Raw genomic sequence first — 20,519 nt, 5'->3', positions numbered from 1 at the left:
ACGACATTCAGTTTGAAATTAAGACTGTGTGGCGCTATAACCATCATGGGCATGACTTCACACGCAGTGAATTTAAAAGTTTACCCTGCTTTAGGGTGGTGTCCCAGAGAAGAAGCACACTGGATATCAAATGCCTTTGTTCAAAAATAATGGCAATATCGTCATTTACGAAACTTAGTATACTGGAAGACCAACTCCTGCTGAGAACATTTACACAGCCTCTGTGAAATTCATTGCTGTTTCCCATTGAAAGAGTGGAAACGATTATAAAAACAATGCGGAATTTGTCTGTGCTTCTAATTGAGCTTTCTGCTACAACATTTGATTAGTTGTTAACCAGTGGACATTCCCACAGCTCTTCCTCTGAAACAGAACAGGTGATTCATTTGCCTGCAAATAAAACACACTCTTCCTCAAATGCTCACTCAGTGCTGGAGGTGCTCTTTAACCGGAGAATGACAGAAACATATGGGGACTAAAACTGTGGTCATCCATTCACAGCCATCATTCCAGTCACATTCGGAAAAGCAAGAGGACAGATAAAAGTAAGATGACTCATAAGCAAGCCGTAAAACACCAGCCAGTGTGAATGAGCTTCCTTTTTCCACTGCTGTCACACTCTGACTTCATTTTAAGCTTGAGCTGACCTTTTTGTGCTATCCATTCCACATGCTGCACTATTATAAACCAGCCGGTGTTATACACCGGTGTGATATACATTCCTTCTTTATCCCTCTTTTGTTTGGCAAATAAAACACACTCTTCCTCAAATGCTCACTCAGTGCTGGAGGTGCTCTTTAACCGGAGAATGACAGAAACATATGGGGACTAAAACTGTGGTCATCCATTCACAGCCATCATTCCAGTCACATTCGGAAAAGCAAGAGGACAGATAAAAGTAAGATGACTCATAAGCAAGCCGTAAAACACCAGCCAGTGTGAATGAGCTTCCTTTTTCCACTGCTGTCACACTCTGACTTCATTTTAAACTTGAGCTGACCTTTTTGTGCTATCCATTCCACATGCTGCACTATTATAAACCAGCCGGTGTTATACACCGGTGTGATATACATTCCTTCTTTGTCCCTCTTTTTTTTTTTTTTTAAAGGTTACTTTTACAGCAATGTCCCCCTCATCTGCAACCCATTTTATGTCTTAGACCCTCTACTAACAAGCTGAATCTGGTGCATTTATTTAGGGAGAAAGTCCTCCATTAGTTAACACTGTCCACTTTACTTTTACTTTTTACTTTTAATCATTTAGCAGACGCTTTTATCCAAAGCGACTTACAAATAAGAAAAAGTAATTAAAACTAAAAGCTAAAACTCTATAAATACTATATATATATACACGTTTAAGAAACTAAAAGAAATTAAATAAAAATGACAAATGCATACAACATTTCAAAACTAAACATTTAAATGAAAACAAAAAAATAAAGCTAAAAACAATTCAAAATATTAAAAGAACAAAAGGTATGAGTATAATAATGATTCTAACATAACACTAAGCCAAACACCAAAAAACAACTACATATGTGTATGTACAGCCACACACATATATATATATATATATATATATATACTATATATATATATATATATATATATATATATATATATTTATATATATTTATATTTATATATAATTTAATTTCCATTTTGTATGTTGAAGTACTGAAATAACTCAAATTAAACTAAAACATAATAAAAAACTAATAAAATGACAGCATTACTACAACTGTAACTAAAACTAAAATAGATAACTAATACAAATCAAACTACATTAGTTTATCAGTAATCCTAAAAAAATAACACTGAGCCAAACACACATGCTAAAATAACAACAACTTACTGACACATAGTAAGACATGGTTATAAAAAACTGAAACAGAAGTGAAACAAGTAGTAGGAAAGAGGAGAAATAAAAAGCGATACTTATTGTTGCATCTTTAACCTAGATGAAAATACAACATACTGTAATCAGGGGACTCATCCAGGATAGAGTAAATATGCTGTTTAGACTATTAAATATGCCTGAAAGCATAAAGAAAGAAAGAAATTGAAAAATACCCTGTCAACACATTCAGAAAAAAAACACTCTTATCTGGTGTTATGAAGTGTGGTGCATATTCAATCAGGGTATTTATGAGATACATTATGTTCTGAGAAACAAAATAATCTGTGGACAAAATGTTCAAAGCTCACATGAAAGCAGCACAGGTTTGGCTTCTGTTAGCTTCACTAAATGAAAACTAGGCCTTGATTCCAACAAAAGACACACACAAACACTTGCTCCCAAACTGCGTGGCAGTAAACTAACCCTATTGCAAAACCGGCGGCAGTAAATCCTGCACTGATTGGGAGATGTGGTTAAACTACTTCTGATCTGTATTATTTTAATGAGCGAACTGGGATACAGGGACATGCTGATTTATCCAACTGAACATGACACAACTTTTTTGGCATGGTGGATTCATCTGTTTCAGGTCTGGAAGTCATAAGACGGTCTGCAGCCCAAACTCTGGCTAACTGTTTATGTGACTGTTATGCCAAAAAGGGAAAGAAAAATAATCTGTCAGCACATATGGAAAACAATTCCTTTTCAAGAGGAAATGCATGAAAAATGAGACAGATGAGAGCACCATCAAACTGACAAAACGCAACCACACATTATGAATCTAAATCTCTTGAGCTGTTCTTTATATTAGGAACATTGCCTAAGAACACTAAAAAGACCTTTGTCTTTTAACCAAAGCCTGAAAAGAAAATGAATCACAAATAGAAGGTTGTCTCCCAGAGTCTCTGAATATTCACTGTTTCAGGGCTCTGAACATAAAAAAGCTCTGGATTTTACCTTTATATTGGAGAACCAGAGGTCATTTTCATGAAGTGTAGACACATAGATGCAGCACAGCAAGCCCAGACTAACTCCCACTATTGATCCGGTCATTACACACGAGATTGTCCACCATGAGAAACCACCTGGAGAGAATTACAACAATATTACTCTGACCATAATGTAAAACAATAAACATGATAAACAAGGAAAAGGCATGCACACATATCTACTTTATGGTTCATATTATATGACTATTTAAGTATAATATCTTATACTTTATTTATTTTTATTGTACATAACAAAAAAAAAATAATAATGTATAAAAATCTGTTTTGAATTTTACACATGTGATCAATCGTTAAATACTTTTCCATGTTGATATTCATATCTCAAGGTTCTGGCCTGATCTTAAAGTGACACTTCACCCAAAAATAATTACTCATGATGTCCCAGGTTTATGTGACTTTTTTTCAGATGAACACAAATAAAGTTTTTTAGAAAAACAATCCATCTCTGTGAGTCCATATAATGCATGTGGATAGCAGCCCAAAAGTTAACGCTTCAAAAACAACAAAGCAATTACGACGGTAATCCATATAATATTTCTTCTGAAGCAACGTGATAAGTGTGAGAAAAATAACTGTTATACCCATGTTCATGAGTTCATGCTTGCAAGTTGTGAAACGTCATGTGTGCTCATACAACAAGGGACCTTTTTTACAAACTGTGATAATGCGTTTCAGCGGTCATCAACATCGTAAATCCTGCAAAGGTTTTTTTTTTTTTTTAAATGCATATATATATATATATATACAACAGTTCGTTCTGGTTCTCAAATCTGATTGGTTGAGAACCGTGATATATTGTACTGGTATCGCTACAGGAATGCCCTTTCATAATTTTGTATCACTCCACTTGTTCTAGCCGGATCTATGTTTTTTTTTTATTATTCACTGAGCTAATCGTAGAGTACGTTAGTTAATATAAGAAGAAACGTCTAGCTTCTGGGTCTCTCTCTCTCTCTCTCTCTCTCATTTGGATGCACGTATTGCCGCATTGTTTCTCTCTTATAACCTCACTATTTCTCACTAATAACCTAACTGAAGCAGCACATGCCCTTGATACGAATTCTAAAAGTGACGTATGTTTAACTGTCAACTTGAGCTTCCGTGGCAGAAGGAAGTAGTTCCGCACAAAAGAGGGTTTTATTAGGCGCTCCATTGTTTCTTGTTTAATTACACACATGTTCTGTCGAACTGTTGTATAAACGCAATAGCACTCTCGTACTCGAGTGATATTGCTCATATATATATATATATATGAGATATATATATATATATATATATGAGGGTGTTTCTAATGCAGTGGCATTGGAAGTGACAGTAAATTTTATATTGTTCTCTCTTCTGACTGCCGTAATCAATCTCTCTCTATTCTTTTCCCTTTATTTATACAGTTGTGAAAACCCTATTGTGGAGTTTTTCTTTTACTATTTGAGTAAATGGTAATGCAAAATCAAACTATATGTAATCTCCCATTCTCCGCTATAGAAGTTTATCCAACTATGATGACTTCCGCTTCTGAGAAACCTGGAAATGTGAAAAGAATCCAGTGACAGTCCTTTGTGTGCTCATGTACTTCCTAACAGCACACTTCACAACATGCTGACATTTTTGGGTGAATCATGCCTTTAAATGCATCTGCTTTTGCAACAAACAGCACTGACCTGTAGCAAACCTCTGTCTGGGTTCAGCTATACAATCAGGCTTCAGGTTCTGAATGCTGGGCCCCGGGTCCTTCCCTCTACTGCCCTTCCTCTGCCTGAGGGCAGTCATAGTGGAAAAACAGGCTTCCAGTCCTGGTGAAATATATGTTCAATAATAATGACAAAAGCCAAGTTTAATATACTATAAAGCCATTGCTATCTCTCTCTCTCTCTCTCTCTATATATATATATATATATATATATATATATGTGTGTGTGTGTGTACGCGTTTTTGTGACAAATGAGGACATAAATTTGTATAACGACAAAGGTATGACATAGGTATTACAAGGAGAAGGTGACTTTTCAGGACATTACCCCATGTCCCCCCTTTTCAAAACGCTTATAAATCACACAGAATGGAGTGTATTGAAAATCTGAAATAGCACAAAGTCTCCTGTAAGGGGTAGGTTTAGGGGTAGGGTTGGTAAAGGGCAATAGAATATAAGGTCTGTTCAGTATAAAAACCATTACGCCTATGGGATGTCCCCACTTTTCACAAATGTAAACCTGTGTGTGTGTGTGTGTGTGTGTGTAAATCTATAATAATGTCAGGACAATATATATATATATATATATATATATATATATATACACACACACACCTACATACATAGGCCTACACACATATAATCAAAATAAAAATGATGTACATCGAACTGTTGCTATGGTTACCACATTCAAACGTTTTGTTCACTAGTGATGCATTATTGTCGTGTCATATCGTATGTATGACAAATCTGCGGTTACTGCTTGAAAAGGCTGTTGAATAGCTTACACAGGCTATATGCACAAAGAACGAGAGGACCAGGCCCGTAATTTGCACCCTGGTTTTGAGTCAATTATTACTATGGTGAGATATCGTAGTTCACATAAAACCATAACACAGCACCTGTTTCTCCCTTACAGTGTGATGGACGTGTATCTCAATCAGCAAGCAATTAACAACGACCATTGAACCCCGCCTCTTTTGCGGTGTTGACAAACATCTCGCTAGGACACAACGATCTATTCCCGTTATACCGGAAACACTAGAGCTAACGGTGTCCAAATGTCTCCATTCACGGTGCTTCGTGACACTTTTGCGAACTCTTTGCGCGCAAGTTCACAGCCGGAAAGCGTCCGTAACAGAGACAAACAAGAGAGTGCACTCGTGGTTATGATCGCACGGACCGCGACACAAAACAACAAAGCGTCGCGCCGCGCTCATTGCGTTCGTTGATTCATTCATTGGCAGGCCTGTGTTTTGCAGCGGCGTTTCCTGCTCACAGCTCAGCAACAATGTCAGGAGATCTCAGATCGCATCAGCCGCTGATCTCGGTCTCCGGCTAGATAGGGGACAGGCGGACAGATGCCTGCTGCCTCACCTCTCTCGTTCCCCATCCCTTGCACTCACTGTAAAACAATGCACAGTAATATGCACTAAAACATGCGCGTCTCTCACCCTGTTCAATGAAGCTCGTAGTTCCTTATCGGATGTCCGGTGGCTCCTCCTTCCTGACGGACACTCGCATTCAGCCTGAGAGCGTAGCGGCGCATGAAAACAAACCTCTCCTCTATACAATTAACAGGAATAAAAATCAAGACAGAACATTAAATCCGCTAGCAGTTCGTTAAATCAGAGCCGTGTTGTTTCTCTATGCGGGCTGACAGCACACAGCTCCCCGCAGCGTGCAGAAATGAACGGCTTTATTTAAAATGAGCACGATCACATCCAGCGCCTCTCCCTCCTGAGAGACTCTACCTCTGAGTCTCAGTAGTACCTGTTGAGCACCTGCCCCGGGACGCATGATCATGACACCCATAACGGCCAATAGCTCTGGAAAATGTATAGGCTATGGTGACTGTGCTAAACCAGATTAAAAGTTTCATTTAATGTTGCGCATATTTTCTGTCGTAACAAGAAAATATGAGGAATTTTTTTTTAGACTTACTGCCGTAACGTAAAGCATGTCTCGCATGTTGTAGGACACACTAATTGTTCCCATTTTAAGTCGGTCCGATTAGCAGTGTTAGAGAAACAAAATAGGCCTGCTGCATGACATGCACAAAATTGTTATTTTATCATATGTCAACATTAAGCTGAAAATCAGTTTGAAACCATCCTTCAACAATATCTGTAATATTTAACAGTACTGACCCAGTGACAGACAAGGAAAGCACGCTCATTTAAAATTCATCCTCTCAAAAAAATCATCAGTTGAATGTATTTGAATTATGTGGCAAATTTCCACAAAATCATTACATAAACATAGCCATATCTATTCGTGTTTGTTGTAACTGTTTCTTGTTGAGATCATCACATTGAAGCAATGTGATTTTCCTCAGACCCAAACTTGGTAATATTACATGCAATGGTGGACGAAGTACACGAATCAAGTACTTGAGTAAAAGTACAGATAGGCCTACGTATCCAAAATATTACTCCAGTAGAAGTAAACGTAGTCTACTCCTTTTTTCAATTTTACTCGAGTTACAAAAGTACTAAATTTTTTATGTACTTAAGTAAAAATGTACTGATAGATAGATTTATCTTGCAATTTTATATAGGCTACTTAATTAAAATTTATATTAGCACATATTTTTTTATAATCCTACTGCTCAAAATACCTGGGATTTCCCCAAAAGAACCACTATATGTTGATATTAGCACCAGCAAGCTTGTTAGCTAGACAGTTAGCATCAGCTAACAATATTTACTTATTTTCAGTATGGTTATGAATAAACATTCATATCTGTCTACTCGGCTATTTAATCCAAACAATATAAAAATGTATACTGTTGATAAACAATATAAAAACAGACGTCACATAGGGCTAAATGCGTAGCATTTTAATAAAACTGTTAGCGTTACGGCAGCGGGGAATAATTTTATTTAGTGTTATTTTAATGATTTTTTTTTTTTTTACCTAAAATAGAGACACAGATGTTGATGTGTCTGCGTTCAATCATTTCAGTGGGCTTAAATAGACCACCCTTTACAGCAGATTTAGTTCAACTGACAGTTTTGACCTAAATATGATTTTCAGAAAAGAATCAGTTCGTTCTTGAACCAGACACCGCTTCTGCGTCTCGGAGCACGTGATATATTATAAGGAGTAACGGTATGTTTTATGAAATGTAGTGAAGTAAAAAGTACGATCTTATGCTTTGGAATGTAGTGAAGTAAAAGTAAAAGTTACTAAAAATAAAACGACTCCAGTAAAGTACAGATACTTGAAAAATGTACTTAAGTACAGTAACGAAGTAAAGCTATTCCGTTGTCCACCACTGATACATGTAATTTTTTCTTAAAATCAAGAAACCAACAACAAAAAATAAAACTCATTATTTGTCCACGGCACATGCTAATAACACTGGTGATTTGAGGTTAGCCACATCCTTGTCACTGATTCTGCTCTGTTTGAGAAGCCATTTACTAAATTAATTATTAATGTGTTTACAATTGTGAGAATAATGCGCTGCAACCATGCACAACAACAATGGTAACCATGGTTTGCTTCCCTTTTGTGAGGGTATGCCTCAGATATGCAGGCTCAGAGCAGTTTAACTCCAACTGCAGCAAACGCTGTTTGATTGCACCTTTACTACCGTTGCTATGGCTGCCACAGCCTTCAACATCAGTAAGACTGAATACTCCTGTCTGTGTTGAAACAAAAAGTGTTTCTTCAGCATACAGACTTTATTAAATGACAACTTTGAAAGCATGTCTTCCTCTTCCTCATCTTCCAGTGAAAGCAACAGCAGAGCAACATCGATGGAAGATTTAAAAGGCAAGTGCCCAAACTCATACAGAGTTTAGAAATGAAACAAAGTGGACTCGTTTTGTTTTCACCACTATATTTAGCTAAACACACTCTCTGTGCAGCCTTTGATATTTGGTACTGCTCTCAGAGGGTCATCAGTTACAGTGCAGAGTATCTTCTGTTTAGAAACAAATCTAAAAGACTCAGCAGTTTATCTGTTTAATGCAACATCTTTTATCATTGTAAATGGGACTGATAACCCTTCTCACCTGCCTTTTCTGTTGCTTAAATTAGATCTATCAACATCTACTGCAGCCAACGAGGACAAAACAACCTTGCCAGCAAAATGTGAAACTGGAGGTACAGCCACTTTAGAGGAGTGGTTACTTGCCTCTATAATGAGTTGAAGACAAAAACTTATCATATTCAAAGATGGCTCTTTATGCACACCACGCTATGCCATTGTCAGTGGCTCAATATATGTTGCGTTGTTTGCTTAACAGGCTGTTGGGCTCATGAATATTATTCACGTTGTCTGTTTGGCCAACAACATTTTCTGAAATGTGGTCGGTGAAACACAAGCACTATAGTGCGATTATTGTCTTCTGCCTGAGAGAAGCTTCTGCTTGGTCTAAAAGTTTTTGTTAGTTCTTTACAAATGGATATAGTTATTTCAGAGTGTCTATTTACACTTAGTGCAAATGGCCCATTTTGTTGGCAAAGGTTATTTAACTGACTCTGCCGACCAATATCTGATTGCGATGAACATAACTACAAAAGAAACCCCTCTGGTAACAGGAACAGTGCTATGGAGAATAAAGATAATGGGTTTAGCTTTTATTACGACTGGCGTAAGTTCCAATCACCCTTTTTTCTAACCCCATTCTTCTCCGTTTTCCATTGCATATCTCCTCAGAGGTATTTCTTTTAAGAAATGGAGAAAATCAAGAGCCTACCAAAGATTTAATAGACCTATTATTGAAAGTGTGTTAATCTTGCAATTATGGCACACATACCGTAAGGTGTGCAGCTCATATTGTTACCACACTCAAAACCATGGCTCCCTTTCTGGATCTTTGAGGACACCTCTGCTGATCAGCAGGTTTAATACGGTTAGGGTTAGGAGCAGGTGAAGGGATGAGCTTTAGATCCAAATAAGTTAGCATCCATTTATGATTTTAATAAATATATTATTTAATAAATGTGCATATACAATGTTCTACAATACACTTACCTGCAAATAGTATGTCACTATACAGCATCTAGAGCTATTTAAGCATCTAGCACTACTTAAGTGCAAATAACATCTAACTACTACTTAGTTCAAAGAAAATACTGCTATTTTCACTTAGTGCAAACAGCCTCTGCCTATTATGTCCCTTGCACTGTCTGTGATTAACAACATAAACTTCTTAAATGTAATTATTATTCCTCAAAATGTGGGGGGAACAAATAAAGTGAGGTGAACATGTCCCCAGTTGTAATTTTTGCCATAAGCTACTGCCCCAAGTTATGTGTGGGCAATAGAACAACACAGTGAAAAAGAAAATTTAGTTGAATGTAAAATAAAATCACTGTTTAGTGCTGTAAGTGCCTAGAAAAAAAGTACAGTATAAATGCAAAAATGTATTCATTTATTGCCTGGCTTTATAACATCATCATTTTTTCCCCTTTGTAATCAATATTAAGATATTCATTTATTGCCTGGCTTTATAACATCATCATTTTTCCCCTTTGTAATCAATAGTAAGATATGAACCAATCTGACACATGAAAGTAGGGTTAATGGTTGATGTCATATGACCCATGACTTATGTCCTATGAACTGTAAGTGGTATGAAAGGCTTAACTTGGATCACTAGACTAGTAACCATGAACCCAGCTTGCGCTGTATGCAAAGAGATCCTAATGTTAGGCTCACACTGTATCGACAAAGGCCCAGCCTCCTTTGGATGAGTCTTTTGAGGCCCTTGATAGTCTCTGACCCAATGGCCTGGTCCATACTCAGCCCTGTGTTCACCAAATCAACAATCGTGCACATTTACAACTTCATTTATTATGTAATTAGAATCAAACCACCATATGTGCCTCTTTGTTATTGATGCCAAACAGGTCATGTTTCCTCAGATGTGAGTCCCAGAGAGAACCATAGAGAGGAGCGACACCGTTCAAAACTCAGCAGTACAACATCAGTGAGACACAGATCCAAGACTCACACTCAACTGATAAAAGAGAAGTTGGGCCAGATCAAAGCTGAGATGCAGAAGATCTCTAAAGTCCACCTGCATCAGCGCCCTGAGAGGTAAACCACAGTCAAATCGATTCTCCAGACCTAGTTTAGAACAGTTAGATTCCCAGAGGCATATTCTTAGACTATGATTTCAACAACCTCTATTAATGTAAAAATGTCATTTGAAATTCATGGACAGAAATAAAATACAGCTAGGTACAGAGATAGTTTTTCATATCACTGTAAAATCCAATGGTTACAGACAAAAATGAGGAAACAAATTGCCTTAAACCAACTAAGTTAAAAACAACAGTGCTTATACTGTGAACTTATTTCATCAGAGTTTATATATAAATTCTAATAAATTAGAAAAAAATATTATATATATATATATATATATATATAATTTATTATAATTTATTTATATATATTTTTTTAGTGAACATTTAATTAGTTTATGAGAAAAAATAAAATAAATTTTTTATATATGATTATATATATATATGATTTATTAGAATTTATTTATATATATTTCATAAACTGTGATGAAATAAGTTCACAGTACTTATAAGCATTGTTGTTTTAAGGTAATTGGTTTCCTCATTTTTTATCTTATAACTAAGATATATGTGTATATACTATGTGTAACGTATTATCATTGAGCCGTTTTAAACCCTGGATAACACAACCCCAATTACAAAAAAGTTGGGACATTTTGTAAAATGCAGTGAAATCAAGAATCTGTCATTTGTTTCACTTTTATTTAATTGACAAAAGTACAAAGAAAAGATTTCCAGGTATTTTATAAATATAAACAAATGTTGATGTTGATGGCTGCAACACGCTCCAAAAAAGTTGGGAAAATATAAATATATATGTTAAATATAGCCACATGCTCAGGAGTACTTCAGGAAATCGCTGTCCTTTACCACAGTGTCCCACTGCATTAAGAATCTCTTTTACGCAAGGAGAAAGCTATACAGCAGGTTCGAGTCTCAGGTCCAACAGGAATTGTCGTGGGGGGAGTGAATGTACAGTGCTCTCTTCCACCCTCAATACCATGACTGAGGTGAGACCCTTGAGCAAGGTACCGAACCCCCATCTGCTCCATGGGCCCCGCAGCAATATGGCTGCCCACTGCTCCGGGTGTGTTCACAGTGTGTGTGTGTGTTCACTATTGTGTGTGCACTTGGATGGGTTAAATGCAGAGCACAAATTCCAAGTATAGGTTACCATACTTGGCCACACGTCACTTCACTTTCATGCATCAGTTCTATGCAGAGATGACGCAGGGTCCTCTGGGCCAGAGCTCATCTCAGATAGTCAAAAAGACAGTGGAAATGTGCTGTGGTCAGATGAGTCCACGTTTCAGCTTGTTCTTGGGAAAAACGGACATCAAATTCTCAGTCCCAAAGACCAAAGGGACAATCCAGATTTTCACCACTGACAGATGCAAAAGCAAACATCTGTCATTGAATGGCGGTGCAGCAGAGCAAAAAGCATGGGTGACTGGCATATGTGTGAAGGTACCATTGACGTGGAGGCATATATTGGGATTGTACAGAGACATGTACTGCAATCAAGATGACGTCCTTCATGAAGTCCATGGTAATTAGATCAAGACAATGCCAGGTCGCATTCTGCATGTGCTACAGCAGCGTAGTTTCATAGACACATGTGAATGTGACTGACTGGCCAGCAGATCTGTCTCCTATTGAAAATGTATGGCCCATCATGAAAGGAGAATCAGACAATAAGGACTACGGACTGTTGAGCAGCTGAAGTCTTGTATCAAGAAAGATTGGACAAAAATGTTGCATGCAGAGCTTTAACAATTAGTTCTTAAATGATTAAGCATTGTAATTAAAAAGGACAGTTGATGTGACAGAGTGTTTAACCATGCCTCTGTCCCAACTTTTTTGGAGTGTGTTGCAGCCATCCAAATCTAAATGCGTTTATATTGACAAAATAAAATTAAGTTGGTCAGTGAAAGCATTGAAAATCTTTTCTTTGTACTTGTGTCAATTAAATAAAGTTTAAAGAGAATTAACAAATCACAGATTCTTGATTTCTTACAAAATGTGCCAACTTATCTGCATTTGGGGTTGTATATTTGTCTGCCTTATTTTACTGTGTTCATATTTTATCCTGCGTTAATTAATTCTGGATGTTCAGGTTCAAAGATTTCACACTGTACATTTGTAAACACTAGACTAATAACATTGATCAGATGAATACTGCTTATGATGCACTGTAAAAAAAAATTCTGTCGTTTTTACAAAACAATTTTGGCAGCTGTGGTTGCCAGAATAATTTTGTAAAAAATACAGAAAAACAGTAAACACATTTACGGCCAAAAACTGTAAATTTCACAGTATAAAACTGTAATTTACAAACAAGAAAATTTTAATGTAAACCAGTAAATTCAACAATGCACACTGCTATTAAAATCTGTGTTGTACCTTTAACATACTGACAACCACCATAATAATGCAGGTGGTAAAAGAGAAAGCCACATGAAGAATCAAAGCTCATCACAAGTAGCTTTGCCACAAGCAGAAGTATATACTAACATATAGAAGGTGCACAGAGTCATTCATGCAAACACAAAACACCATCATGGTAACACTCATGATACTTACATAATGCATTCAACTTTCATTAAACAACAGAATATGTAACATAAAGCCCAAATATACATAACTAATAACAAAAACTATAAAAAACATGATTATTTAAACAAAATACTTTCAAATGTGGAGTATCATGCAGGGAATTCTGGGAATATCAGTTTACAGTTTTTGACTGTAAATTATACATTGATTTGTTATTTTTACTTCTAAAAACTGTAAAATTAACAGCATTTTACTGTAAAATTAGATTAAATGTCTGGTTAGATATTTTACAGTTTTTCCCTGTATATAGTACGGGAACTTACTGTTAACCTATTAACTGTTTTTTTCCGTAGCGTTTTTACAAAATATTACAGTTAAAATTACACTTATTTTTTACAGTGTGGGCACCAACCTATTATAATACGTTCATCTGTGAAAATGTCACCAAATATGTCCGCTCTGTATTAAGTCAACTGAAGCATAAAAAAGTAAAAATATATGTTACCGTCTTGTTACAAGCCTTCCCTTATGTCTAGGGGTAAGGAAGGTTGTTAAAAAAAAAAGTCTGACGGTCACATCAATCCCCTGATCCAGAAAAGCAACAAACAAGATTAAGCAAATAGCTACATCTATAGCTATATTAAGCAAATATTCAGGAGAGGGCAAGGCCAACATGACAAACAAAACATTCTAACAAATAATGAAGAATACAAATACAAAAGAAACTACCTTACTCCCTGGCTAACATAAACATAGACAACATTTCAAGTTAAAAGAAAATGGCACCCGCTCCAAAAAAGCAAACAAAAGTAAAATCTGTTAATCAGTGTTGGGGGTAACTCATTACAAGTAATGCGAGTTACGTAATCAGATTACTTTTTCAAGTAACTAGTAAAGTAATGCATTACTTTTTTAATTTACAAGAAAATATCTGAGTTACTTTTTCAAAAAAGTAATGCCAGTTGCTTTTTCCCATTTATTGACTGACAGCTCTCCTGTCCACATATTGGGAGAAATCGGGAGTACAGAGGTGTTGTGTGCGCTGTGTAAACATGATGTTACTGTAGTTCTAGACTAAATGTGAATGTGCATTAACTCATCCCACTCACAAAAAACAGATTTAGTATTCATCAAAATGAATTAAAACAGTGAAATGCAAACTCAGAATATGACGCAAACCTGCAATAATTAAATATGTTAAATAACACAAATGTATCTAATCCCATTTTATTAACCAATATATTTGCTGCTGACCTTTGATGATCCAGTTCAACCATACTAATGAGCAAAAATGACTTTAGATAATCTAACAAATGTGCTTTTGTGAAAGGGCTTTTATATTTGCTATAAATAGAACTTCTTATATTAAAAACAATCAAGCTCTGCTTATATTTAAAAAGTAACGCGAAAGTAACACAAAAGTAATATAACGCATTACTTTCCATAAAAAGTAACTAAGCAGCGTAATTAGTTACTTTTTTAGGGAGTAAGGCAATATTGTAATGCATTACTTTTAAAAGTAACTTTCCCCAACACTGATCACCACTACTCATCTTTGCACCAATAAAACGTAAAAACACAGTTTTTCTACCAAATTATATGTAATATCTAATTATTGTATTAATATTTAACTTGCATTGGAAAGGTTTCCGTGACCTCTCACAAGATCTCGGCAAAAAGTCTCACGATTTATTTCCAGAACATGATGCATGATGGGATACACTAAGCCTCGAATAGCGCTCCGGAGCGGTATTCAATATAGTGTGGATTTAGTGTGAGGGCACTGCTCTCTGGCGTTTTTAAGACCTGGGACAGTCTTGCGCACTTACTTCCTGTCGCGCACACACGCTCTCAAGTGGACAAGACTGCAAGTGTGGGTATTTGCCCCTTGTCCATATACCTCACCCAAGATCATACGTTCCTCCGTTTCACAAATACATCCACAGGATGTAACAGTCTCCAGTTATCACAATCTTCCACATTCTCTATCAAATGTTTCATGAAAGAGACAGTCCATGAAAGTTTATGAAGCTGTACAAAGGGCATGAATAGGATGTGTTTCTAAACAAATTACTTTGTCAGACTAACATGTTGGTCTGAGCTGTTTCAACTGAAAGAAACTTGCACTGATTGATCTTAAAACATGTCAGTGCCCTTGATTCGTCTAAAGATGCACACCACTGATGTTTTTTTTAAGGCATGTTTATAAAATTTGCTTAAATGTCCTAATTGAACTATGGCCTAATCCTGGCTTAGTCTAAGCCCTGTCATGTTCTAACCTTGCTCTGGAACAGAGTTTCATAACTCAGGGTTGACAACCCTCTTTAGAAATGTGCAAGCTATTGCTTTACTCTGATTCAAGTGGCTTTAGGTGAAGATAAGCTATGGTCAATGCAGTGTAAAAAGCCTTGCAGAGCTTTAAACACCTTCTATAACTCGTACCTATACTTTAATATGACACCACAAAAGCTGTTTTATTTTATATTTTTTATTTTATTTAAGCGATTGCTTGAATTTGGAGAATATACAATGGCACCTAATGCACAAGGTCCATGCTTGGCTTCAAGAGCTTTTACTAAATGGAAAATCTCCACAGTAGTGGTAGTGCGTTTCACATGACAGCTAATGTGCAAAAACAGATAAGAACACACACACAGACCAATATGTTCTGCCTGAGGTTCCTGTCAAAGTCAGCTGTATTTCTTTAGATCTTTATCTTGCAGTGTGGTGTACACTCCTAGCACCTTCATCTGACACCATGCATAATCTCTAAATATCTTTGTGCAGGAAAGCATATCATCCTTTTGTGTGGAATTCTCTGAGTCCATACAGAGACACTACTGAGATTGACCATATCCTCACAACGGTAAGTCTGCTTCTCTTCTGTTAATACAGAGTGATAGTGATCAGATGGACTCCGTGGAACATCTACACTTTACCCTTTTTTATAGAATTCATCTTTCAAAAGGCAAATTAAATAAAGAGCAAGAAAATGTTCAAAATTTGAACTTAGTTTATGTCATGACTAAAATGAAAATGTACAGAATTGTTTTTGTGGCATATTTTATATATGTTTTTTGATCTATAATACAGCCCTGAAACCAATCAATAACCCCCCAATAATATAAATGACTTGAATGAACCAAGATTTGAATTATTCCTGAATATGGTGTATTTTTCAGACAGCTGATCCAGACAGAAGAAATCGCTATTCTTCAGTGAAGACAGAAAGCACTCATCTGTCTAAATGACACTTTCCTTTAAATTGCTGAATATGCCAAAATATGCCTCAACCTACAAGCAACCTTCTTTTTATTCATGGCAACACACACACATACTGTATTTATACAATAATGTGCAAAAGTCTTAGGCCACCAACAACAAATATTTTTAAGTCAGTTATTTCTATCTTTTGCTGTGTGTCAGTAGGAAATAACAGTTTACATTTCTTTTACCATTAATTGTAATAATCCAGTTAGATTTTAGTTTGCACAAGGAGTCTGACAGCAGCCAGTGCTCCACAGAGATCTGATCTCACCATCATCTGTCCGTCTGGGATTACATGAAGAAACAGAAAAAAACTGAGACAGACTAAATCCAGAAGAACTGTGGCAACATCTCCAAGACGCTTCAAGAATCTACTTGAAAATCTTTGCAACTATATGCAAATCTACCTGAAATATGCACAAGTGTACCTAGGACACTGTTGTAAATGCAAAGGGTGGTCACACCAAATGTTGATTTGATTTAGTTAATAGAAGTCAATTGATAAATAAAATCTGTTGATGACATTATTTTTGAAAGCATCCTCACTTTACAGCATTTTTACGCAAGTGCCTAAAACTTTTCACAGTATTGTATCTTTGCAGGAAGGCTTCTTGAAGCGTCTTGGAGATGTTGCCACAGTTCTTCTGGATTTAGTCTGTCTCAGTGTTTTAGTTTTTGTTTCTTTATGTCATTCCAGACGGACTGGATGATGATGAGATCAGATCTCCCTGTGGAGCACTGGCTGCTGTCAGACTCCTTGTGGAAATATCACCAGATTATTACAATTAATGGCAAAAGAAATGTTTAGGAATGTAAACTGATATTTCATACTGACACACTACAGCAAAAGATAGAAATAACTGACTTGAGAGCCTTTTTTATTGGTGAAAATACTAATGACTTTTGCACAGTACTGTACACGTACACAGGTTTGTTTTTGTGAATTGTGGGGACTCTCCATAGGCGTAATGGTTTTTATACTGTACAAACTGTATTTTATATTGCCCTACACCAACCCTAAACCTAGCCCTACCCCTTACAGGAAACTTTCTGCATTTTTACTTTCTCAAATAAACTCACTCTGTATGATTTATAAGCCATTTGAAATATGGGGACACTCAAAATGTCCTCATAAATCACCTTCTTGTTGTAATACCTTTTTTTTTTTTGTCTTGAGTGTTTTTTTTATTGAATGTCTCAGAAGTCCTGGCCCCAATCAGATGTATGAAATGGAGATTACATCAAACACCAGATCCCCACGGCTCTCTATGCAGTGGCAAGTGAAAAGAGAATAACTTCTACATTATTCATCATGTCCTTCATGCAAGTCCCCATCATTTATACATTTGTGCACAATTGCAATGTTTTTTTTTAAAACATCCAGTGAGTACCTTCATATAATAGGATCTATAAGCTCTGTACATACCTTATTGAATTTTCTCAAGAAGTTAAGCATCACAATGGGCAGGAAACATCTGGGCATCTGAATGATTTTGGTTAGAAAAAATCAAAGATGTGGCTGCTGACATGAAAGGGCTGAAGATTATCAAAGAGATGTAAGAAATAAATTGGCAGGCGGCTTGTCTTAAAGGAGGATTGTGGGGGAAGAAAAGTGTAAATGTTTAATGGCTGCCACTTTTCCTTTTTGGAAGAGACTTGTTTGTCTGGCTTTAGTCCTTGATAAGCACAAAGGAGAAAGTGGGTTGCAGTTATTCTCTTTATTTTGCTTCCTCTTGCTTTATTTCTCTTATGTTATCCCTGAGAAATCCAGTTAGTGAAGTAAGGGACTTCAAGCGTGGTGCCACAGCCTACTTTAGTAAGCTTCCAGATATTTTAGAGGACCAGCAAGAAATTCCTAAGCTCATGAGAGAAAGTTAAACATACATTGTATTCCTCATTCCACTTGCTTGAGCACAAAACTTGACCTGTGGTGGAAATGGAAAAACTGGAGGTTTGAAATTAATTGGCACAAAGGCACCAGCAAGAGTCACTGAAGTGTGTACTTCAAGTATTTTCCCCTTCACATTTGTGATTCCCCACCTTGCATGTCATCTCCTAAATCTTTATTTCATGGGGGCCATTGAAAAGCTAATCTTGTAAATGACGACATCAGTGGGCTTTTTAGAAGCTGTCAGGGATTCGTGTAACTTGAAGGGATTATAAAAAGGTACAGACTTGTATTTCTCAAAGAGGAGCGGAATCCATCCACGGCTTATCGCTGCTCCAGCAGCCTTCGGTTACAGTAAAGCAAGTTAAACCCGTATAAGTCAAGCTTCTCTTATACCCACCACTGGTTTTAATTTGCTTGAAATTTCAATTAGCTAATTTCCTTTTGGTGGTCACTTGATGCTGGCTCAGTTGAAAACCTGTTCACATGCGATCTTTACATTTGAACCCCATTATGGCCTGGTGTATTTATCTTCCTGGTGTAGATGTTATGACAAATTCAGATAGGTGGCCTAAAATACAAGACTATAAATGTACACACTGTAAATAATTTCATGGATTATAACTGCTCAGTACTATAGCTCTGTGGTTGACAGTGGAGAGAACCTTCGTAAACAAAGATGAAATAAATGTGGCTACTCAGAGGTCATTTCTAATTGATTTGCTTTCCTTTCAGTATATGCATACTTATAAAGCTGTTTCAGGTTGTTGCTTGTGATATCAAGTAATGTTGGCTTGGCAAATGTCACAGGAGCCACAGGAGTAGACATGGGTAAAACTTAAAGGCTAAAAGGGAAGGAAAGTAATTTACTTAATTTCCTCTTGAGCAAAGTATGTCAATTCACACAGAAAAGCACATCCGTTTTTGCCCATTAAACTAATTCATCCACCCACACATTTATACATTTCCCAGATATGAAAGCGAGAAATTCTTTTTTATTTAGAGAACCACTAAATGATAAAACACTCAGCATGTTACTTTTGCCCAAGAGACAGAATAGGACAATAGAGCCTAAATCCAAGCTGGCAACTGCCTTCCTTGATTCACACAAATGATTTCAGCAAAAGTATATTCAGAATATCACAAATATCACATATGATAAAGTTTGAGATGCAGGACAAAGAAAAGCCTGTGTGTGTAGAATTGTCCGAATACATTACACACTTTTTGAGGGCACATTATACGGAATCCAAGATGCCAAAGCACTTGATACAGGGAGACTACTTGGCTTAAGATTTATGGTATATTTCTGAACTCGACTGAAGCTTATTCAAAGATGAGGCTGTTGAAATGGAAGGCACATTTGTGGCTGAGATGCTGTCCTCACGATGATTACCAAATATTGCCACTCACTGTGAAAGACAACACCATTGTCTCACTAGGCCCTGCTGATTACTTGAAACGTATTGTGTATCTTTAGTAGAAGTAGAAGTAGTAGAAGAAGAAGAAGTGGAAGAAGAAGAAGAAAAAAACATTCCAGATGTATTGCAATTGTTCTAAGAATAAATGTGAGACATAACAGCTGGAAGATTGCTGGAATACAATGTGTACAGGATGTCTGCCAATTCCTGCTGACATACAGAGAAAATAAAAAGGATAATACCAACTGGTAGGTTCTTGATCAATTTGGACTACATCAGCAGAGTGATAAAGAAAATAAAATGCAGTAGATTGAACACAAAATGAACCTTCTAGGAAGCCCAATCTCTCTTTGATGCCATTACTTGGAAAGTACCAAGTGTGCATTATGCACATAAACAAGTCAACATCCTCTGAAACAAACACTCAACAGATGTTTACGTGCTCAAACAATGAAATAAAATGAGAAGGCAATTTCAATACTGGTAAATGTTTCAGAGTTTCTTATCCATTTTCATTATGATGCATATGGTGACATGATTTATATGCAGACCATGCTACTATTTCAGTGACATTTGCAGTTTGAATTGTAAATTAATCCGTTAGGTTCAGAATATAATAATCAAATATGTAAATTCCTATGATTTAATTCCTAAGAGTTATTTTCTCTGATACACTGGGCAGTGTGAAGCCTGAATTAATTATATATGCCCTTTTAATCAAGCTAATTTTGCATTTTAGACTGTTG

The 20,519-nt window shown here is 36.4% G+C and overlaps 1 protein-coding gene across 1 annotated transcript in view; it reads right to left on the bottom strand.

Moving 5' to 3' along the window:
- Positions 1–6,335, bottom strand: part of dpy19l3 (dpy-19 like C-mannosyltransferase 3) — a 48,370-nt gene extending 42,035 nt beyond the window's left edge. Inside the window, exons 1-3 of the mRNA XM_016249058.1 lie at positions 6,051–6,335; positions 4,568–4,699; positions 2,857–2,984 (exon numbers count right to left, since the gene is read on the bottom strand). Of these exons, the coding sequence (XP_016104544.1) occupies positions 2,857–2,984; positions 4,568–4,676 (237 nt within the window). The 5' untranslated portion in view covers positions 4,677–4,699; positions 6,051–6,335. The remainder of the gene's footprint in view (positions 1–2,856; positions 2,985–4,567; positions 4,700–6,050) is intronic.
- Positions 6,336–20,519: the final 14,184 nt, after the last annotated feature.

This window comes from Sinocyclocheilus grahami, unplaced genomic scaffold, assembly GCF_001515645.1.
Source record: "Sinocyclocheilus grahami isolate Dianchi unplaced genomic scaffold, SAMN03320097.WGS_v1.1 scaffold906.1, whole genome shotgun sequence".
NCBI classification, from domain to species: domain Eukaryota; kingdom Metazoa; phylum Chordata; class Actinopteri; order Cypriniformes; family Cyprinidae; genus Sinocyclocheilus; species Sinocyclocheilus grahami.
The sequence above is the reverse complement of the archived record's forward strand: the minus strand, read 5'-3'. Positions and strand labels throughout refer to the sequence as shown.